The 25,037-nt window shown below is 40.7% G+C and overlaps 1 protein-coding gene across 1 annotated transcript in view; it reads right to left on the reverse strand.

Annotated features, from left to right (window-relative positions):
• Nucleotides 1–25,037, reverse strand: part of CCDC60 (coiled-coil domain containing 60) — a 344,461-nt gene that overhangs the window by 90,089 nt on the left and 229,335 nt on the right. The window contains exon 4 of the mRNA XM_082267699.1: nt 4,757–4,957. Within this exon, the coding sequence (XP_082123825.1) occupies nt 4,757–4,957 (201 nt within the window). The remainder of the gene's footprint in view (nt 1–4,756; nt 4,958–25,037) is intronic.

Here is a 25,037-nt window from a genome sequence, read left to right on the forward strand (position 1 = left end):
GATGTGTATGGCACTGTTAGGCCAAACCGGCGGGACATGCCATCCATGTTTAGCAAGAAAAAGCTAAAAAAAGGAGAGATGGTTGCCTTTCAAAAGGGTAAAATGATGGCAATGCGGTGGCGAGACAAAAAGGACGTGTGTCTCATGAGCACCGTGCACAACACCACCACTGCCATGGTCCGCACAAAACAGGGAGCAGATATGCTGAGGCCGCAAGTCGTGATCGACTACAATCACACGATGGGAGGTGTTGATCGAGCCGATCAGGCAATGACCTTTTACCCGGCGATGCGGAAGCAACAAAAAAAGTATTATAAAAAGATTTTTAGGCATCTCCTAGAACAGTGCCTCTGGAACGCCTATATTCTTTACAAAGCCAACACTGCCATACCCCTCGTTCATTCGGACTTTGTCTGGAAGGTGGCTGAGCAGATTTTCATCAACCACCCGACACCATCATCAGTATCTGCAAACAGACCCGGACGACGCGCTGTTGATGTTGGCAATCCAGAGCGCCTGACAGGCCGTCATTTTGTGGACTTTGTACCGCCCACCCCAAAAAAGTTGGCGCCTACCAGGATGTGCGTCGTCTGTTGTTCTAAAAAGGATGGCAATGGAAGAAAAGTCCGAAAGGAAACACGGTACTTTTGCCCAGATTGCAATGTCGGACTTTGTCTAGTGCCCTGCTTTAAACTTTTTCACACTCAGGATGTGTATTGAATTTCTTTGACAAATTTCATTATTTTTCCTTGCCTTCTTGAATAAAATTCTATTATTGATTGGATTATAATTCATGTGTTTGTGTTTCAAATTCATTACATCTGGGATGTGTACTAGAGTCTTGTTTTGGTAAGTTTTAAGTCAGTAATTACTAAGAATTGTAGGCCTTTAATACATAACGCCAAATTTCCATGGAAAGAATTGTACCGCTTTTGGAACAGAATTCCTGACAGAATCATACCGCTAGGGAGGTTAAAGTTAAGTGTTTTGTATTTCCTGTATGCGTTTTTTGCCTACAGCTAACATTAAATTAAATCATGTTATGGTCACTGCTACCCAGATGTTCTTTTATATGAACATTGTTAATACGCTCTGCATGGTTTGAGATTACCAGGTCCAACAGAGCATCATTTCTAATGGGGGCCTCAATAAACTGCACCAGCAGTGCCATTACTCCAGTCAATGTCTGGGTAGTTAAAATCCCCCATTATTAACACTGTCCCAGCCCTTGCAGCCCTTTCTATCTGTGTCAGGAGCTGAGTCTCCACCTCCTCATTAATACTGGGAGGTCTATAACAAACTCCAATGATAATCTTTGTTTTACGCACACCCATGTATATTTCAATCCATACTGCTTCAGATTAAGCACACTCTCCATCAACTAGGTCATCTTTCACACTCACTTTGAGATCACTTCTCACATAGAGACAAACACCACCACCCTGTGAAGCAGGAACACAGATCTATGTCTTCTTGTAGTAAAAGCACCTCATCTACAGTTAGTATTCACTCCCTAGGCACACATTTAACTCTTTGCTCACCCCTAACATTAACCCCTTTTCTGCCAGTGTCATTAGTACAGTGACAGTGCATTTTTTGAGCACTGATCACTGTAATAAGGTCACTGGTCCCCCAAAAAGTGTCAAAAGTGTCAGTTAGGTGTCTGATTTGTCGGCCACAATATCACAGTCCAGCTATAAGTTGCTGATCGCCGCCATTACTAGTAAAAAAAAAAGAAAAATAATAAAAAATGTCCCATAGTTTATAGACGCTGTAACTTTTGTGCAGACCAATCAATGTATGCCTATTGTGATTTATTTTACCAAAAATATGTAGCAGAATACATACTGGCCAAAACTGATGAAGACATTTGATTTTTGAATGTTTTTTTATTGGATGTGTTTTAGAGCAGAAAGTAAAAGAAATTATTTTTATTTTTATTTTTTTTCAAAATTGTCGGTAGTTCTTTGTTTCTAGCACAAAAAAAAAACAAAAAAAAAAAAAACAGAGAGTTGATCAAATACCACGAAAATAAAGCTCTATTTGTGGAAAAAAAAGGACATACTTTTTTTTGGGTACATTGTTAACGTAACACAGTACCGTATCGAAAGAAATGGCCTGGTCAGGAAGGGGGGTAAATCTTCCGGAGCTGAAGTGGTTAATAGAACCCATCTCTCTACTACTCCTACTGCACAGTGCATATTGGGATCTCTAGTGTAAGGAGTTCATTGGCCCCAATATATAGCTGTCATCTCATACTACAACCCAAGATTTTTAGCTCTCTGCATAGAAGTCTAAGGGCTTGCTTGGCTTCAGCTCTTCCACTGCTGGCCGGAGGAGAATGGTGCAGCATAACATCAGTATCTCAGCGGGGGGACAGAAGAAAAAAAGGCAGTGTTTCCTCCATATTGCTGTAGCTCAGCACCTGGCTGCATAGGAAAGCATGCCAATATGCCCAAATTTCCTGTCAAGAGCTGAGACTTCATCATTGATTTGCATCTTTTATTAAATGCCTCTTTCCCTAACTTTTTGTGCTTCTTTTCACATCTCTCATCTGGTTAGTCCTACAAGGTTGAAAGCAAATCCAGCACTATTAGCAAAACTAGGGGGGGTCGGAAGTTGTGGAATCCACAAGAAAGTATTACAAGTATCAGGTAATACACAGTTATCCCTGTTTTTACAAAAAGCTCCTTGTTTCTAGAATATACAGTGGGTACGGAAAGTATTCAGACCCCCTTAAATTTTTCACTCTTTGTTATATTGCAGCCATTTGCTAAAATCATTTAGGTTCATTCTTGTTCCTCATAAATGTACACATAGCAACCCATACTGACAGAAAAACACAGAATTGTTGATATTGTTGCAGATTTATTAAAAAAGAAAAACTGAAATATCACATGGTCCTAAGTATTCAGACCCTTTGCTGTGACACTCATATATTTAACTCAGGTGCTTTCCATTTCTTCTGATCATCCTTGAGATGGTTCTACACCTTCATTTGAGTCCAGCTGTGTTTGATTATACTGATTGGACTTGATTAGGAAAGCCACACACCTGTCTATATATGACCTTCCAGATAACAATGCATGTCAGAGCAAATGAGAATCATGAGGTCAAAGGAACTGCCTGAAGAGCTCAGAGACAGAATTGTGGCAAGGCACAGATCTGGCCAAGGTTACAAAAAGATTTCTGCTGCACTTAAGGTTCCTAAGAGCACAGTGGCCTCCATAATCCTCAAATGGAAGACGTTTGGGACGACCAGAACCCTTCCTAGAGCTGGCCGTCCGGCCAAACTGAGCTATCGGGGGAGAAGAGCCTGGGTGAGAGAGGTAAAGAAGAACCCAAAGATCACTGTGGCTGAGCTCCAGAGATGCAGTCAGGAGATGGGAGAAAGTTGTAGAAAGTCAACCATCACTGCAGCCCTCCACCAGTCGGGGCTTTATGGCAGAGTGGCCCGACGGAAGCCTCTCCTCAGTGTAAGACACATGAAAGCCCGCATGGAGTTTGCTAAAAAACACCTGAAGGACTCCAAGATGGTGAGAAATAAGATTCTCTGGTCTGATGAGACCAAAATAGAACTTTTTGGCCTTAATTCTAAGTGGTATGTGTGGAGAAAACCAGGCACTGCTCATCACCTGTCCAATACAGTCCCAACAGTGAAGCATGGTGGTGGCAGCATCATGCTGTGGGGGTGTTTTTCAGCTGCAGGGACAGGACGACTGGTTGCAATCGAGGGAAAGATGAATGCGGCCAAGTACAGGGATATCCTGGACAAAAAACCTTCTCCAGAGTGCTCTGGACCTCAGACTGGGCCGAAGGTTTACCTTCCAACAAGACAATGACCCTAAGCACACAGCTAAAATAACGAAGGAGTGGCTTCACAACAACTCCATGACTGTTCTTGAATGGCCCAGCCAGAGCCCTGACTTAAACCCAATTGAGCATCTCTGGAGAGACCTAAAAATGGCTGTCCACCAACGTTTACCATCCAACCTGACAGAACTGGAGAGGATCTGCAAGGAGGAATGGCAGAGGATCCCCAAATCCAGGTGTGAAAGACTTGTTGCATCTTTCCCAAAAAGACTCCTGGCTGTATTAGATCAAAAGGGGGCTTCTACTAAATACTGAGCAAAGGGTCTGAATACTTAGGACCATGTGATATTTCAGTTTTTCTTTTTGAATAAATCTGCAACAATGTCAACAATTCTGTGTTTTTCTGTCAGTATGGGGTGCTATGTGTACATTCATGAGGAAGAAGAATGAACTTAAATGATTTTAGCAAATGGCTGCAATATAACAAAGAGTGAAAAATTCAAGGGGGTCTGAATACTTTCCGTACCCACTGTATAATTACATGGCAAATATATAGGCTAGATACTTGGTATTTTCTATTTGTAGACCATCTGATACTCATCCTTCATCAGCACATCCATGAGAGGTTTCAAGGTGGCACAAAATATTACTCTGTATAATAAATATGTAAAATAAAATGTTTTTGTCATCCTTTTAGAACACACTAATAAAGAAATAGAAAAAATGGTGAATTTAAGGAATAAATAATTTTAACTTCAAAATGTCATTTTAGTAAAGATTAAAAAAAAAAAAAGAAAAGCTTGATCACATTGCATTGAGTATCTCTAAGAAATCCTAATCTCTCATGTAACTTTCATGATCCATGACATTAAGAAAGTGGGTAAGCTCCCTGGTGCCTATTCAAAGCTTGAATATAAGTTTTCATAGGACTTAGAAAAATAACCTTGTTTTATGAGTTGATGTACTGATGTTTTGTTCATCTGCAGAACTGTCCCCATCAGAGTCTCTGAATGGCCTTGGCTCGGTCTTGTTCCTCTCATGCAGCTGTTGCTGATTCTCTTGTACTTCTATTTTTCTGGCCTCCTCTTCTTGATGTAGCATGTGAAAGTATCGTCGGCCTTGCTTTACACTGGTAATCAGTCCTCTGCCAATCAAAACACAATGCACAATCAAGTTTACATTTATAGGAAGGGTAATAAAGGTATTCAACAAAATATACTTTAGACCCCCTTCACTTCTTCAAGCTTGTTATGTTGCAGCCTGATACTACAGTTGTTTAAATTAATTTTTCCTCTCATTAGTCTTCACTCAGTGCCACATAATTACAAAGAGAAAACAGAATTGTGGGAATATCTGTGAATTTACTAAAAAGAAAAAAAATGAAATATCACATGTACTTAAGTATTCAGACCCTTAGCTCAGTTCTTTGTCAAAGCACCTTTGGCAGCAATTCTAGCCTCCAGTCTTTTTGGGTATGACAAGACAAGCTTTGCACACCTCGATTGTGGGATGTTCTGCCATTCTTTATTGCAAATCCTCTCTTGCTCAATCAGGTTGGATTGGGACTGTCGGTGAACAGTCATTTTTAGGTCTCTCCAGAGACGATCAATAGGGTTCAAGTAAGGGCTCTGGCTGGGCCACTGTAGGATATTCGCAGAGTTGTCCTAAGTAGGGATGATCGAACTTTTCAAAAGTTCGGTTCGACCAGAACACCAGAACTTTCAGAAAGTTTGGCCCGGATTTCAGAACCCCATTGAAATCAATGGGACCCGAACTTCGGTAATAAAAAAAAAACATTTTGAAGCCCTAAAACCTAATAAATGCCCCTAAAAAGTGCCTAGGGTTCTGGGTCATGCCCCAGAGACTATTAATCACACAAAAAAAAAGTTCTTAAAAATTGTCATTTTTGATAGGGAGCCAATTATTGAAAAAATTATTGAAAAAAAAATGAGATTTTTTTATTTTGACTTTGGATTTGGTGTCTGGGTGATCTAAAAAGTGTACCTGTGAAGTTTCAGCTCTGTAGCATGTCCAGAACCAGTAAAAAAAAAAAATGTTTCTAATAGGTCACTTTTAGAACAGGGATATGGCTTTGCTATTTTCACACCTTGCCGGTTTTGTAGCAAGCGTTTTTTTGGGCATTTTTTGGGGGTTATTGGAGGCAGGCATAACATCAGAACTTCTGTGTAGGGGTATATATACACACACACTTATATGTATATATACACATACACATATATAGATGTGAAAGTAGCAGAACACTATACTTGCACTAATAAAATAATTAACACCAATATGGTTCCGCTCCTTTCACACCTATATGTGTGTATGTGTATAATACATATAAGTGTGTGTATATATATATACCCCTATACACAAGTTCAGATGTTTTGCCTCCCTCCAAAGACCCCAAAGAAATGCCCAAAAAAACGCCTGCGCCAAAAAAAAAAAACGCCCAGGTGTTTTATTGCAGGCTTTTTTTTGGGCATTTTTTTGGGGTCTTTGGAGTCAGGCAAAACATCTGAACTTGTGTATAGGGGTATATATAGCCACACATGTATGTATATATACACCTACACACATATAGGTGTGAAAGGAGCGGAGCCATATGGGTGTTAATTATTTTATTAGCGCAAGCATAGTGTTCTGCTATTTTCACACCTATATATGTGTAGGTGTATATAGACATACATGTGTGTGTATATATACCCCTATACAGTTCAGATGTCATGCCTGACTCCAAAGACCACAAAAAAATGCCCCAAAAAAAAGCCTGCAATAACACACCTGGGCGGTTTTTTTTTTGCGCTTTTTTTCTTGGGCATTTTTTTGGGGTCTTTGGAGTCAGGCAAAACATCTTAACTTGTGTATTGGAGTATATATATATATACACACACATGTATGTATATATACACCTACACATATATAGGTGTGAAAATAGCAGAACACTATGCTTGCGCTAATGAAATAATTAACACCCACATGGCTCCGCTCCTTTCACACCTATATGTGTGTAGGTGTATATATACATACATGTGTGTCTATATATACCCCTATACACAAGTTCAGATGTTTTGCCTGACTCCAAAGACCCCAAAAAAATGCCCAAAAAAAAGCCTGCAATAAAACACCTGGGCGTTTTTTTTGGCGCAGGCGTTTTTTTGGGCATTTTTTGGGGTCTTTGGAGGGAGGCAAAACATCTGAACTTGTGTATAGGGGGTATATATACACACACACTTATATGTATTATACACATACACACATATAGGTGTGAAAGGAGCGGAGCCATATGCCTGTTAATAATTTCATTAGCGCAAGCATAGTGTTCTGCTATTTTCACACCTATATGTGTGTAGGTGTATATATACATACATGTGTGTGTATATATACCCCTTTACACAAGTTCAGATGTCATGCCTGACTCCAAAATTGTCCTCAAAAAAGCCCTATAGACGCCTGCAGCAAAAAGCAGGCTGACAGGAGCGAAGCCATATCGCTGCTCTGAAAGTCACATAAGAGAAAACGATCTTTTCTCAATAGCGGTCACCCTGAAATGGAAGGGTTTGGTCACCCTGCCATAGCAGTCAGAGTTAGTTCACCCTACACTACACTACGGTTACCCTAGCACTTAACACTTTCCCTACAGAAACTTGATTTTTGAAGCTAACTAAAGTGGAAAATAGCACCCTAACTACACTAGATATCCCTTTCCTCACACTAATAATTGCTAAATGACACTTTGAAGCAGAAGTAACAGAACTGCTTCCACTCTCTTCCATGTCCCTGTATTACAATGCTAGGAATTTGGTGGGGGCTATCTTATATACTGGGGGCGCATTCACTAATGATTGGCCTCTGGACCCCTAGTCACTCCAATCACATTCCTAGCATTCTCCTGCCCCCTCAATTGGCTTTTACTAATGGTTCTGGTCCAATCACAGGCTTTTAAAGCTGATTTCCTGTCCCATTGCATTTTGGTCGGTTCTGGTTGCCGAATTCCGAACTTTTTCAGCAAAAAGTTCTAAAATCGGCCGAACCTCGAACATTCAATGTTCGGGTCAAACCAATGGTCGACCCGAACCGTTCGATCATCCCTAGTCCTAAGCCACTCCTGTGCTGTCTTGGCTGTGTGCTTAGGATCATTGTCACGTTGAAAGGTAAATCTTCAGCCCAGTCTGAGGTCCTAAGCACTGTGGAGTTTTCATTGAGAATATCTCTACTTTTCTCCTGTCAGCTTCCCCTCAACTCTGACCAGTCTCTCAGTCCCTGCTGCTGAAAAACACCCCCACAGCATGATGCTGCCACCACCATACTTCACTGTTGGGATAGTATTGTGCAGTGATGAGCAGTGCCTGGTTTCCTCTAGACATAATGTTCAGAATTGAGACCAAACAGTTCAATTTTGGTTTTACTAAAACAGACAATCTTGTTCCTCACAGTTTGAGAGTCCTCCAGGCGCTTTTTTGCAAACTCCAAGCGGGCTTTCATATGTTTTGCACTGAGGAGAGGCTTTTGTCTAGCCACTCTGCAAAAAAGCCCAGTACAGTGGCTGCAGTGATGGTTGTTCTTCTGGAACTTGGTCCTATCTCCACAGAGGATCTCTGGAGCTCAGTCAGAGTGACCATTTGGTTCTTGGTCACCTCTCTTATTAAGGCCCTTCTACCCCGATTGCTCAATTTGCCCAGGGAACCAGCTCTTTAAGGAGTCCTGGTTGTGCCTAACTTCTTCCATTTGAGAATTATGGAGGCCACTGTGCTTTTCAGAATTATGGAGGCCACTGTGCCACTGTTCAGTGCATCAGAATATTTTTGTAGCCTTCCCCAGATCTGTTCCTTGCAATAAACCAGTCTCTGAGCTCTGCAGGCAGTTCCTTTGACCTCATGACTTTTGCTCTGATACAGTAGAGATGGGCTCAGGTGTGTTAGGGATCCTAGTCCCAACCCACCTTCCCGATCCCGCCAGGAAGCTGACCCTGCACACCGCCAATCACAGGCATTGAGACCTATTCCAGTCCACAGCTGCACAATCCAGGAAATCTCTCAATGCCTGTAATTAGCAGTGTGCAGTGAGGGCTTCCTGGTGGGATCAGGCAGGTGGGTTGGGACTAGGACCCTGAACACACCTGAGCCCATCTCAGTGATACAGTATGCATTGTCAGTTGCGAGGCCTTTTCTAGAGAGATGTGTGCCTTTCCAAATCACGTCCAATCAATTTATGTAATTTACCACAGGTGGACTCAAATTAAGGTGTAGAAACATCTCAGCAATGATCAAGAGAAACAGGAGGTACCTGAGCTTAATTTCAAGTGTTGTTGCAAAGAGACTGAATACTTATGCCAATGTGATATTTCAGTTTTTTCCTTTTTCATAAACTTGCAAACATTTCTAAAATTTTGTTTTCACTTTGTCAATATGGGGTACTGAGTATAGATTAACGAGGAAAGAAAATGAATTTAAACAATTGTAGTATCAGGCTGCAACTTAACAAGATTAAAAAACTGAAAGGGGTCTGAATACTTTATAATATATATTTATATATATATATATATATATACACTGCTCAAAAAAATTAAAGGATTACTTTGAAAACACGTCAGATCTCAATGGAGAAAAATATCATGCTGGATATCTATGCTGATATGAACTGGGTAATGTGTTAGGAACGTAAGGATGCCACATCATTTTATAGAAATTAAAATGATCAACCTGTAGATGCCTGAATTCAAAGACACCCCAAAAATTAAAGTGAAAAAACTATGCAGCAGGCTAGTCCATTTTGCTGAAATTTCATTGTAGCAATTCAAAACTGTACTCACTAGTTTGTATGGCCCCATGTGCTTGTATGCATGTCTGACAATGTTGCAGCATGCTCCTAATGAGATTATGAATGGTGTCCTGGGGTATTTCCTCCCAGATCTGGACCAGGGCATCACTGTGCTCCTGAACAGATTTAGGTGCAACCTGGCAGCGTCGGGATGGACTGAAACATAATGTCCCAGAAGTGTTCTATTGGATTTAGGTCAGGCAAGCATGGGGGGCCATTCGATGGTATCAATTCCTTCATCCTCCAGGAACTGGCTGCATACTCTCGTCACATGAGGCAGGGCATTGTCATGCACCAGGAGGAACCCAGGACCCACTGCACCAGCATAGGGTTTGACAATGGGTCCAAGGATTTTATCACAATCCCTAATGGCAGTCAGAGTGTCATTGTGTACCCTGTAGAGGTCTGTGCATCGCCCAATGGATATACCTCCCCACACCATCACAGACCCACCACCAAACTGGTCATGCTGAATGATGTTACAGGCAGCATAACATTCCCTACGGCTTCTCCAGACCCTTTCATGTCTGTCACATGCTCAGGGTGAACCTGCTCTCATCTGTAAAAAGCACAGGGCACCAGTGGCGCACCTGCCAATTCCAGTGTTTAAAGGCAAATGCCAATCGAGCTCCACAGTGCTAGGCAGTGAGCACAGGGCCTACTAGAGGAAGTCAGGCCCTCAGGCCACCCTCATGAAATCTGTTTCTGATTGTTTGGTCAGAGACATTCACACCAGTGGCCTTCTGGAGGTCATTTTGTAGGGCTCTAGCGGTGCTTATCCTGTTCCTCCTTGCTCAAAGGAGCAGATACTGGTCCTGCTGATGAGTTAAGGACCTTCTACAGCCCTATCTAGCTCTCTTAGAGTAACTGCCTGTCTCTTGGAATCTCCTTCATGCTCATAAGACTGTGCTGGGAGACACAGCAAACCTTCTGGCAATGGCACTTATTGATGTGCCATCCTGGAGGAGTTGGACCACCTGTGCAACCTCTATAGGGCCCAGGTATCGCCTCATGCTACCAGTAGTGACACTGATCCTAGCCAAATGCAAAACTAGTGAAAAACAATCAGAAAACATAAGTAAGGGAAAAAATGTCAGTGACCTCCACCTATGAAGCCATTCCTGTTTTGGAGGTCGTCTCACTGTTGCCAATCTAGTGCACCTGTTGTTAATTTCATTAACACCAAATCAGCTGAAACTGATTAACAACCCCCTCTGCTACTGAACTGACCAGATTAATATCCCAGGAGTTTAACTGGCTTGATGCTATACTCTGATTAAAAAGTGTTCCTTAAACTTTTTTGAAGAAGTATATATATATATATATATATATATACAGGGCTTTTTTTCAGCGGGAACGCGGGGGAACGCAGTTCCGGCACCTCCAGAACTGAATGTATGTATGTAATGTATGTTGCTGGGGGTCAGTTGTTGCTGGGAGGGAGGTACTTTAGAGGAAGGGGTCTATTGATGCTGGCTACTGAGGAAACTTTTGTTGCTGGAAGGGATCTATTTTTGCAGGGGGGGGGGTCTATTGTTGCTGGTAGGGAGAATCTTATGTTGCAGGGGGTCAATTGTTGTTGGGAGGGATGTACTGTTGAGGGAGGGGTCTTTGTTGCTGGCTGCTGGAGGGTCTATTAATGTTGGCTGTTGAGAGTCTATTGTTGCTGGGGAGGATATATTGTCGTTGGAGTGTCCATTGTTGCTAGATCTATTTTACTGTCTTTCTTGTTATCATTAACAAATTCTATACAAAATACTTAGCACCACAAAATAATACTTGGGTCTGTATTCTCTAAAAGGGGCGGCATTGGGAGGTGGGTAAGGGGTGGAACCAAGGAACGGTTCTTGGAGGTGGGTAAGGGGCAGAGGCGAAGGGTGACTTAAAAGAGAAGAGTTCCTGAACCTATTCTCTGAGGAAAAAAAGCCCTGTATATATATATATATATATATATATATATATATATATATATATATATATATGTGTATACACAGTCACACACTAAGTATAAATACTGTGTGTGTGTGTATATATACACTGATATATATATACATATATATATATATATATATATATATATACTGTATATATATATACACACACAGTGAATCCAGAAAGTATTCACAGCACTTTACTTTTTCCACATTTTGGTATGTTACAGCCTTATTCCAAAACGGATTACATTCATTATTTTTCTAAACATTCTACAAACAATACCCCACAATGACAACGTAAAGGAAGTTTGTTTGAAATCTTTGCAAATTCATTAAAAATAAAAAACAAAAAAAAAATCACATGTACATAAGTATTCACAACCTTTGCCCAATACTTTGTTGAAGCACATTTGGCACCAAATACAGTCTCAAGTCTTGAAGGAATCGAGGAGATTCTTGACCCTAATCTTCACCTACTTCATGTCCAGAACTTGCCTGCCCATAAATCTTTTCCTGACCCCCAACCCAGGAGCAATATGTGTATTGATTGCATGCAAGGGGTGGAAGTGGCTGGGGCAGTTGCAGCACTAGAAGGATCACTAAGATCCAAGAGATTTAGTCAAGCTCCCACTAGGCCACTCCAGAATATGAGATGACTCTTGAGTCATGACTCTCCCTGGAGACTTGACAGGTCTTGCAATGCTGGTGTGATGTCAGTAAAGTTTACTGCACACATGAGTGAGCAGATACAGCTAAAATCTGTACTAGTGATTGTTTATTATCAGGCGGAAATTAAGCTGCTGGGAGTTAAAATAAACTTAACTTGATTTCCTGCAAGATCATACTTATTTTTGTTTTCATGAATTTTACCTTTTCTTGCTTTGCAGCAATAGGATAGCAGCTTACATACATTTTGACACCCTAAAACTTTATGTCATCGTCTTGCCTGCCATGTTTACAGCCAAGTTCACAGAGCAAAATATTCAAACTGAATCATGAAAGAGGAGGCTTTTTTTGTCCTTCTTTGGACCTGTAAGGATATGACATACTATAAGCCTATGTCAATGGGATTTTTTCACATTGAGAACTATTTCTCTCCCTATACAAGTCAATGGGAATGCAAAAGTAGCTGGAAGTAAAATGAGGCAGCTTAGATTTACTGCAGGTCACAATGCTAAAGTGGCAGTAGAGTGACGTGACACAGGGTCCCATGCTTGGTGGTGGGAGAGAGGGAGAGACTGACATGGCAGCCACTAGGGGTAATAGTAAACAGGAATATGAGAAAGCTATGTTTGCCCATCAACACAAGCGCAAAGCCCATCAACACAGACCCTAAGGAGAAGGACAGCCAACAAAAATGCATCCACGTGGCATAAGGAAACTATAAGCATATGGGGAGATTTACTAAAGTTGGAGCACACAGAATCTGGTGCAGCTGTGCATAGTAACCATTCAACCTCCAGGTGTTATTGTCAAAGCCTATTTGAACAAGCTGAATTTAAAAGGTGATTGGTTACTATGCACAGCTGCATCCGATTTTGTGCGCACCTTTTTTTTAGTAAATCACCCCCACTGTGGTTGTTTTTGAGTCAAATGATTTACTGTTCTGCATGGGTTAATGCTATTTGGCTATTATATCAAAAATGTGCTTAGTGGAACTCTTCTTTAATCTCTGCAGTTAGGTGTAGCACCCCCTCTTCCCATATATAATCACATATAACTTTATCCTAACCTAAGTTTTTATCATTGCCCTTTTAATTCATTAATTGTCAATCAAGTAGAGGTCAACTGGTTTAAATAGGAGAGAAAAGGGGGGGGGGGGTAGGTGTACACAACTTTTATCCATTTTACCCAGATCAGTTGTCATATAAAATCTAAAATGACAGGTCCACGTTAATAAACATGGGGCTATGTACTATTCATACATACTATATATTACCTCCTAAGTGAAATAGAAGACAACTTAGCTAAACATTTCTATTGAGTTGACAGGGTATTAATACACAGACTGTTTAAACCTTAAGCTTATTCCATGTATTTATCCTCCTGTCGCCTATTTCTACTGACCAAATATAAACAAATTATTCAACCGCTAGACTTCTACCATATTCATTATTTATAATGTCCTATCTTAGGGCTAATTCTTTACCTTAAAATAATATCTAATCATTTTTCCTTTTGCCAGGTTGTTTATCGTCATATGGTAGTATCTGAAAATTCAAATTGCTTTCATTGCCTTGGGGCAAAATTTATGTTGTTCTCATTTCTGTATATCTCTTATGTTTGTGGATAAAAAGTGACATGGTAAATATTTGCATACAAATGACTTTAGAGTGTTGTCTTCCAGCATGATTTTGTGCCTGAAACAGATGAACACATCTAATGTACCAGGCAAACACAAGCCGTTGTAAAAAAAAAAAACGTACTCTGTAAAGAGTTTTTTCCCCCAAAACTATCATCCAAAATTCTAATTTTAGTACACTCCAAGAAAAAAAACATTTGTCCGTTTAGTATAGGACTATGACAGTGATGAATATAATTGCATTAAAAGCGTGTCTGGACAAAATTAACCACTTTAAGACACTTGTTGTTTAGAAGCTAAAATCTGTTTTTTTTTGCTAGAAAACTACTTAGAACCCCCAAACATTATATATATTTTTTAGCAGAGACCTTAGAGATTATAATGGAGATCGTTGCAATATTTTTATCAGACCATATTTGCGCAGCAGTTTTCCAAATGCAATTTTTTTGGAAAAAATCTATTTTTTGAATAAAAAAAAATAAGTAAGCCCAATTTTGTTTCCATAATTTGAAAGATAATGTTACACTGAGTAAATAGATACCCAACATGTCATGCTTCAAAATTGCGCACGCTTGCGGAATGGCAACAAACTTTGGTACTTAAAAATCCCCATAGGCGACATTTAAAACATTTCTACAGGTTACCAGCTTAGAGTTACAGAGAAGGTCTAGGGCTCAAATTATTACTCTCGCTCTAATGATCGCAGTGATATCTCACATGTGTGCTTTGAACACCGTTTACATATGTGGGCAGGACTTCCGTATGCGGGGACAGGGCGCTTTAATTTTTTTTTTCCCTATTTATTTTATTTATTATTTTTTATTTTTACATAGTTTTAAAAAAAAAATTATCATTTTTATTCCAAATACAAGGAATAAACATCCCTTGTAATAGAAATAGGCATGGCAGGTCCTCTTTATTGTGAGATCTGGGGTCAAAAAGACCTCAGACCTCACAACTACACTAAAAATAAAAAAATAAAAACGTTGAAATAAAATCGGCCCTGTAAACCGGTTTAACGTTTGACGTCGCTCCGGTGCTTCAAGACCATAGAGTTGAGTGAGGGCCATCTTGCCCTCACTCGACTTCCTGTCTCTGAGGATCCAGGACCGAATCGTTTTCCCTGCACCATAAGGGTAATCCCGTGGCGAATCAGCCACTGGGGTTACCCTTAACTGAAAGCCGATCGCCCGCTGTTTTAAAAATTCTGGGGTTATGGCAGCTATCTGCTGCCATAACCCTGGTATTTAGCACCAAAGGACCGACATAAATCGACAGCGGGCAGTCGGTAAGTGGTTAAAAAAAAAATAACTTTCAGTACATCTCTACAATACATGCACATTTCCACATGTTTTCTATCTTTAAAAACCCTGCAAATACAGAAAAATACCTATTGATCTGCTCTAAATCTCCTGCACTAAAATAGCAAGTATTATTATCAGCCCTGCCTAAGTTCTTCCATGTTGTATTACAGAAACCCACCTCTTTTATGTTATGGATATGAGTAGAGAGGGGTGTTCTGTAGTCCAACATATGAGAACTAGGAGGGCTGATTGAGGTTTTAGTACAGCAGTGGCATTGTTTTGTCAGCCTTAAAGTGTTACCAAACCCAAAAACAGTAAAATCAGTCAGCATATGCAGTAAATCATGCTTGTTATACTCACTGTGGAACCTAAGGGGTTAATTCTCTGCATTATGTAAAAAGGCTGTCCGATCCTGTCTTCTCTGATCATCTCCTTCTTCCACTGTCTCCAAAAATAACTTGATATTTACAGAGCCAGGGGACAGACTGCACATGCTCAGTTTGGTGTGTATTGCTAGAGAGTTGTTGTTTTTTTTCTTGAGTGCATGTGATCAGCACAGGGCCAATCTGCACTGTCCAGACAGAGGGTCAGGGGTCCTGCATTCTCATAGAACAATTGCGGGAGAATGAAAACTCCTCCTACAAGCTTTAACCAGACACTGATAGAAGTCAGAAGACTGCTATATACTGCTGATGAGAAAAGGTTTTTAGCAGTTTATGTTCTATAAAATAATTGCATTTCCATGCTCTGTGTACTGTGGGAGACCAGATGTAGTGAATGCAGGCTCATGGGTTCATTAACTTTAACAGGAAATTAGGAGCACACTGCATTTCTGGCAGAACAACTTTTTGCAAAATACATGCAGCAATTTAAAAGGCATAAAAAATGGCATAAACATATAAAATGTGCATAATACAGTATGTTTGTGTTTTTTTGCCCAGACACATACTTCAATAAGCCACTACTTCTTTCTCTAATTATGTCAGGTTTGTTCATTTTTGGAAGCTGCTTTTGCCTTTTTTAGCAGAATACACAACTTTTCCCCATAAACACAGGTCTCCTAATTTAAACGTTTCAAATTCTAGTACACCAGTTAGCTATACAATCCTTTATAAATGTGGTAAAAAAACAGATGCATGCCACCACTTTATAACTAGGCCCCATAAAAAACCACCAGGGACACCATTGCTAGGGTGTCAAGGGTCAGTGCAGATGTGGAATTGCTAGGATAGGGCTTATGGTAAGTTTGCCATAGCATGCAAATATGCTGTGCGTAAAGCAAGAGCTCTGTGGTCATTTTTGGCTTCCCCAGCCCTATTTAGTGCGATACAGTGGCAGCTGGTGTTCCATGGGCCGGGGGGGGGGGTGTCAGACCACACCAGCTCCAGTCCGCACACCAAACCCCCCTCGGATCACACCTGCTCCAGCCCGCACACCATACCCCTCCCCCCGGTCACCGGCTTACTCGCCCTGGACTGACATGTGGATGGCAGGCAGTGGCGGCTTTCCCCTCAGTCTCCTTCGTGGATTGGGCTTCCCCTGCGTCTCCTTCCTCCTCCTCCTCCTCCTTCGCCAATAGGATGGTTTCTCCTTTCAACCAATCGGGAAATGGGTCTCAGGACCCGCTTCCTGATTGGCCAGGAGGAGAATCCATGTGACAATAGCGAATTAATATTGCCCCATAACTGGGTGGGCTCAGGGCGCAGTGCTCTGCGCCCCGAGCCCACCCTTTTTTGAAGCCTATTAGAGCCTCTGGCTCTAATCAAGTGCTTAACAAAAAAAAAAAAAACATTGGAATCCATGCGTCCGGCACCTTGCATGTAGATTAGGGGGCCGGACAGGATAGGGGGGGCAGCACCCCTGCGCCCCCAATGGACGGGCCGCCACTGGTGCTATACGTAAAGCATGGTTGATTAACAGCTCTTACGAAAATCCACCTGTCCAGAGGAATGGGTGGAAAGCCAGATTACACGTATGCATAGATGGGCTGATGTATTCCTTAGAACAGGTGAGAGCTATCAGACCATCACTGATAAGATGTCACTTCTCTTACTCGTGTGATTTACTAGTCAGAGCTATAGAAAAAAACTCACATTGCAGAAATATTCTACAATCATCAGTCAGATTGTATGCCAAACTCTAAATTGGAATACATGGTGTTTTTTAAAAACTGCTTTCTATTTAAAAGAAAATTGACCCATGCTGCTGTTAGTTTTGGTACAAGGTTCCATTCACAGCTGAAAATATATAGGAAACTATCAATTTCCCCAGCAAGAATGCTGAACAAGAATCAAGCAAGTGAAAGGGAAGGAGGAGCAATTATAAAAAAAAAAAAAAAATCAAAATGTAAATGACTTAAAATTTGGAACACATTCATTAAACTTAATTGGTTCTCTCAGTTAAATTCCATCACAACATAGATTTATTTCAGCTTGTCAGTCTTAAGCAATACCTCTTTTTTTAATAGCTTTGTAGCTATGTGTATGTTAAGCAACAATGGGGAGAACCCTATCTTTTATGTGTATATATAAAGTATATGCCTAAATGACATTTACAGGTAAATCACTGTAAAACTACTGTATGTACTATAGGCTTAGTAAAACATCTAAAGACATGCCTGGAGCTATGAATGAAAAGAAGTAAGCACAGGGCAGACATGACATTGTGAAAGGGAAACCAGACAGCAAGAGTTGACTAGATTAACCACTTAAGGACAGCCCCACGTACATTTACTGCGGCAAGGCGGCCCGCAAGCGCAAAATCACATATCGATACATGATTGTGTTGAAGGGCTCTAGGGGGGCACGCGAGCACTGCTCAAGCTGCACTGCAGCTGTGATTGGACACAACGGGAGCCAAGCAGCGGGTCCAGTGGCCGCGATGGCCGCCGGCCACCTGCAATTGTTCAGGAAGATGACAGAACAGCGGTCTGTCTATGTAAATAAGGCAATCTGCCATTCTGTCAGACAGGAAGAGAGAGATAGTGTGTTCCTAGTGATCAGAAACACAGATCTCTCTCTCCCTACAGTCAGTCCACCCCCACACAGTTAGAAAGAACTCCCTAGGAGTACACTTAAGCCCTTGATCGCCCCAGATGTTAAACCCTTCCCTGCTAGTGTAATTTTTACAGTAACAGTGCATATTATTTAGCACTGATCACTATATTGGTGTCACCGGTCCACAAAAAAGTGTCACTTAGGGGTTGATTTACTAAAACTGGGGAGTGCAAAATATGGTGCAGCTCTGCATACTAACCAATCGGCTTCCAGGTTTTATTGTCAAAGCCCAATCAAACAAGCTGAAGTTTGAAGCTGATTGGCTACCATGCACAGCTGCACCAGATTTTGCACTCTCTAGTTTTAGTAAATCAACCCCTTATGGGCCATACACACTATAAGATTTTCTGAAGACTTTTTTCTTTAGACTTACCAAAACCAGATAATATGAGGTCAAACCTAAACACTTTCAATTTGTATGCAATCTGGCAGGCCCTTGCACTACATAGAAAAGGTAAATCTGAAGGAAATCTAACCACAAAAGTTGGATAGTGTGTATCCAGCTTTAGTGTCAGGTTTGTCTGCTGCAATTTCGCAGTCCCACTAATATAGTGCTGATCGCCGCCATTACTAATAAAAACAATAAAGAAAATAAAAAGTCCATAAATCTATCCCATAGTTTGTAAGGGCTATAACTTTTGCGCAAACCAATTAATATAGGCTTTTTGGGATTGTCCTAAACTGATAAACAAATATGATGTTTAAATTTTTTTTGGATGTGTTTTATAGCAGAAAGTAAATTTTTATTTTTTTTTTAAATTGTCTGTCTTTTTTTGTTTATAGCGCAAAAAAAATAAAAAATCACAGAGGTGATCTAATACCACTAAAATAAAGCTCTGTTTGTGGGGAAAAAAGGCATCAATTTTATTTCTGTACAGTGTCACACAACCGCACAATTGTCAGTTAAAATAACGTAGTACTGTATTGCAAAAATTGGCCATTAAGGGGGGTAAAACTTTCCGGGGCTGAAGTGGTTAAAATGTTGTGGAAAGTAATGTCACTTACCAGATTGGAGGATTAGATGGGGTGATTTGGAGGAGCATGGGAGAACAGTTGCTGGGGATGAGTGGTGGAGATTCATTTGTAGATCAGAAGTCAACAAAGGAACGTCCCTCCCTCCTGCCCCATTTGTTCAGTGTATGGTTTTTGATTTGGTTTTGTGGTAGTTTGGCGATTTGGGGTCATTGACGAGAGGTTAAATCTGGTGTTCTTTTAACCACTTCCGGAAGGTTTAAAACCCCCCTTCATGACCAGGCCATTTTTTCCGATACGACACTGCGTTATTTTAACTGACAATTGTGTGGTCATGCGATGCTGTACCCAAATAAAATTGTTCACATAGGCAGACCACCTTTCTTCCTCTCTTGGGAACAATCGACGGGTCCCGACGGACATTGGGTCCACGCTGATTGGCTCCCGCTGCATCCAATCCCGGATCAAAGGCCAATTCAACCATTTAATTTCACTTCTGAGTAGTGTCTTTCTTTTAAAGGTTAAAGGGAGGGGGGGGGTGGGGAATAGTTTCTACAGATGTCAGCTATTGGTGAGCTCTGATTTACCCTGGTTATGTAGTACATAAACAAAGGAGCATTGTTTTTAAATCCAGCCTATCAATTGCTTTGGATCTCTCTTTAGAGTCCTGAGAAGGTTAAAACTTTGTACGCTTTTATATGTTTTTTGCTATTCCAACTAGGTATTAGTGTACTTCTATTTCCTGTGTTGTTTTTTTTGCCATGATGGACTCACATGTTGTGGCTGCAGTGTGTACCATCATGGCTGATTGATTCCCTGATGTCCATGCATTACTTCAGCTAGCTTGCCCCTATGTGCGAGGAAAAAAAAAACATCCTGTTCCCGGCTCACACAAAGTCAGATGCATGCATTGTCATCCACTCTGTCCCTCATTGCAAATGTGGGAGTGCTAATGTAATAAAATGAAAATCTGCACCAACAATAAACTGAGGGACTCTGGGATTGTGGGATATGTAATTTCTTCACAGGAAGTGACAGTTCTTAGACTACAGAACAAGGTCATTCATTAACCTGTGCAGGTTTCAACACAAACTCAAACTGCTGACACAGGAGTGTGAAGATTTACTGTACTATAGGTTGTGAAAACAGGGCAACAAATTACAAACTTCATTAATGCACATCTTATGCAGGTGAAAAATATAAGTTACAGGCATCAAGGTCTCAACTTGGACCATTGTAACTATGCATATATTACACCTGGCCAAAGCCCTGGAAGCTGTAAATCACTGAAGTAGACAACCCAAAATGTGTGATTTTCTTTTACTTTCACTTTTACTTTACCTGATACTAATATTTATAGGTAAAGTTGATTCAGGGAATATCCGATTGTCTCTTTGGGGCCCAGGAAGGAAACTTTCCCCCTGCTGGAGTGAATTGGATTATGCTTTGCTGGTTTTTTTGCCTTCCTTCCTTTTTTCTTTTTTTTCCCCCTTTTATTGGTTAAACTAGATGAACTTGTGTCTTTTTCCAACCAGACTAACTATGTAACAATAATGATAAACAGGACAAACAGAGAGGGTGAAACTCTCTAAAAGGGGCACAGACAGTGTCTGTCTCTCCACTCCATCCAAAACTAAAAACTGTCCCACTAATTTGCTTCTAGGGGCAGAAATACCCTTTAGGCACCTTTAGCCCACGTTCACATTGGTCCGATTGACATGTCAAATCAGAGGCGATTGCCAGCAACGGCACCACCTGAATCGGTGCGATGCTGACTTTGCGGCGGCGCTCCGATTCCCAAAAGTAGTTTCTGTACTACTTTTGGCAATGGGGGGGGGGGGCACTTTCCATAGACATTTGTGCAGGAACCCGCATAGATGTCTGTGAAATCACCCCCGAAGTCAGACTGAAATGCCAGCTTGAAATCGTGTGAGTTCAGCTGAACCTCAATGCTGACCTCAGTGTGAACCTAGGCTTACTCTCTATCAGAACCTGAACTGAACTGAACCTGGTGCTCAGGGAGTGACTTGATGAGAATTTAGAGAAGGGTTTTATCTGACACTAAACCACTCCTGCTGGGGCAGCCTTATTCCTTATTGATAAAAGGACTCCACCCTGTGTTTATGTATAGACTACAGGGATTTAAACAGGATCACTATTAAAAATTGCTAACCACTCCCCGCCAAAAATGCTGGAGAAACTCTTCTCTGCCAAGGTCTTTATTTTAGGTCAGATTTAATCTGGGGCATACAACCTTGTCTGCATTCATCCTGGAGACAAATGGAAAACTGCTTTCAGAACCAGATATGGAGTTGTTGGTCATGCCTTTTGGTCTTTGCAATTTTTCCAAAAATTTTAAACAGTTCATTAATAATGATTTGTGTGATCTGTTTGACCATTTCTCCAGAAGGAGGGAGCATGGATCCCGATAAAATCAAAGCAGTGGTTAAGGAAATACGATTTGTTAGGTTTGCTAACTTTTACAGATAATTCAAAAGGAATTTAGAGATGCCTTGTTTGTGGTCACCTGAGGCACAGGCTGCCTTTAGTTAACTAAAGCCTCTTTTTACTTCTGCACCAATACTGGTACATCCAGATCCTTACTACCATAAAAGTTGATGATTCGGACTCTGCTGTGGGAGTTATCCTTTTTCAGAAAATTGAAGAAAAGATGCAGCTTCATCCTTTTGCTTATTTTTCTTGACTATTGACTGCAAGAGAGAAGAATTATGACATTGGAAATATGGAGTTGCTGCCAATTAAGGAAGCATTTTCTGAGTGGAAGCATCTGTTGGAAGGGGCCTCAAAAGGTGTTGATAAAATAGAACAAGTCCAGAGATGGGTAACAAAAATGATGAAAGGTTTGGGGGATAAAACATATTGAGAATGACTTCAGAAACTTATTATGTACAGTCTGGAGGAAAGAAGGGAAAGGGGAGACATGATTGAAACCTTTCAATACATCAAGGGGTTGAATAAGGTTTAGAAGGGCAGTTTTTTCAATATGACACCAAAATCAAAAACATGGGGATATGACCTCAAACTAACCGGAGGAAAGTTCAAAACTAATCTTAGAAAGTATTATAAACTACCAGCAGAGATAGTGAGACAGTCAACAGAAAATGGCTTCAAACATGCTTGAGACAAACATAGATCTATGGTATAGTCAGACGATACAGTTAACTAAAAAAATAAATAAATAAATAAAAAATGGGCAGACTCGATGGATTACTCTGTCTTTTGCAGACGTCACTTTTCTATGTTTCTAACTTTCTAAGGGCCACAAGTTCTCAGACATTTTTGAATCTTCTCAAAGAGGGGTACAAGAATGACCCACTTTCCAATCATCCTCCTAAGGGGAATTAACCTTGAGTACAAAAGTGGCTTTTGTACTTAGGCGCATTTCCTCTATATACCGGAATCGGTTCAGGTAGAAGCCCTCAGGTTGGTTCATGACTCTAAACATGTTGTCCATTTTGGGGTTTCTAAGATGGAAGAACTCTTTTGTGGCCTGGTGTCTGATTTGTGAACGCAATAGGATACCAAGATCTTCTCCTCTGGATTTACTCCAACCACGGCCTGTTTCATCAAGACCATGGAGTCAATTTCTATAGTGGTCGATCTTCCCCTCTTAAAAGGGATGACCACTATCCTGGTAGTTGTCGACCATCTCACTAAGATGGGTCATTTATACCAATCAATGAAGTACTCACTGCTGAACAAATTGCAGAGTTAATGTTTCAAGAACTCTTTAAACTACATGAAATTCCTGACTTTGGTGTCTGACAGAGGGGGTACAGTTTATGGAAAAGCTTTTGGTCAGCCTTGGGTGTAACAATTAATCTGTCCTATGCTTTTCATCCTCCATCTAATGGTCAGACCAAAAGGACCAATCAAACTTTGGAGCAATATTTATGATATTTTGTTAGTTATCTTCAGGATGACTGGGTGGACTATCTTCCTATGCCAGAGTTGACTTATAACAATTTTAAACATAGCTCCTTTTGGCAAAGTCACTTTTTCTTAAACACCATGTATCATCCAGTTTTTATCCCTGTTCTCCCTTTCTGAGCTCCAATTCCTGCTCTTACCAACATCTTATACCGCATTACAGGAGATTCAGGAGAAATTGATTGATACATTGAAGGAGGTTAAGGAATATTACAAGAATGATGCTGACAGACACCGCAGATCACTTTCTACTTTTCATGTGGGTGACAAAGTTTGGTTATCTACCAAAAACTTGAAGGGTTATGTTCCATTTGCTAAGCCTGGGTGAAAAGTTTGTGGGACTTTTCCAGATTTCTGCTCAAATCAACCCAGTCATCCTAAAACATTTAAAACTTTCTGACAGTATCAAGATTCACCCTGTTTTCACATATCCAAACTGTTTCATGAAAATCCTTTTTCTGGAACAATCTTCCACCTCCTCCATCTATTGAGGTACAGTGAAAAGAAGAATTTGTGGTGGAATCTGTCAGACATCTTATCTTGTACCTTGTTTTTCATGAACCTTAAACTCTTCCCATGAACTTCCTGATTTAAGCCATGTCTCTGCACTTCCTGTTTGCCAGATTATTGTGCTCCCCCAGCCAATATTTTGCTCTTGCCTTTCTTGCTGCCATCCATATCTTGGCTACCATTCATTGCCGACCTTTGGCTTGTTCCTCGGCTATGTTACTGTTTAATCCCAACCTGTAACCATGCATTACCAAACTTCGGCTTGTTTACTGACTCTGCTTCTGCTTATTCCTACCTGCTTTATCTGCTACTGGACCCCAGCTTGCTCACTTTCTGGTGGAGCGATCCCGAGGACTGTGACCTGGTACTAACATGCAGCAAAACCCATCTCCAACATCAGGAGCTCTGGTGAATACTGGTTCGATTTTAGACCATGCACTTTGGATGAGCCCATGTCATTCACCAGGGTGCCCTACTTGTATACCTGTTCTTCTTGTAGGTGGGTGGCACTTTTATTATGGGAGAAAAAAAGGGGGGGTATGTAGAGGGGATATAGATCCTCTCAAGATGGTTGCAATTACTTGGCTCACAAATTTCTGAGGTGCATATTTAAACTTTATTGGTGATTACAAAAAATTATTCAAAAAATAAATAAAAATGACATATACAGTTGACAATAGAAAAAGATGACTAATTAAAATCATCTATTTGGGACATTGTTCTCTGGACAAATAACGATGGGGCAGCTAATTGAAGCGATAATCCCCACCGTGCCTTGCCCACCCTCAAAAGATAGTGGTAGTTAGGAGTAGTACCTCCAATGGAACAGTGTATCACTTCTTTTGTATAATGTATTTCTTATAGAACCATATGTTGCCTATGGAGGTAAATCACTTGCAAATTAAAGGTAAGTATAAACAACTTCTTTCAGAACCAGCATGTAAATATTGAATTACAGTACATGCAGAGTATGCAAGTGAAATATCACATAGGCTTCTCCCGACTGTCAAGTAGTTAGGATGAAATTTGGTCAAAGTCACAACATGTCTTTTCAAAGTGGGGTGTAAAAATAATGCCCCTGTATGGGATGAATCCAGTAATCAAAAGAAGGAAAATTTATTCTTCTAATGATATTTCAGATCTGTGCGTTGGAGCTCATATTGTGAGGATTTGATAGCGCTGTAAAGTAATCTTAATCCTATCTTAGGGAGTATAACACTATGCAGCAAGTTGTGTTGATGTAGAATCTATGCGGATGGGGGAGGAAAAGTGGAGGGGGGAGAAGGGGGGGTTGGTGAAGAGTTGTCAGATCCAATTGATCCTTATTGTGGAAGGAGGGGGTGAAACTGATTTCGTTTTCCTGTGTGTTGAA

Source organism: Pelophylax lessonae, assembly GCF_965119305.1.
Source record: "Pelophylax lessonae genome assembly, chromosome: 1".
Classification (NCBI taxonomy): domain Eukaryota; kingdom Metazoa; phylum Chordata; class Amphibia; order Anura; family Ranidae; genus Pelophylax; species Pelophylax lessonae.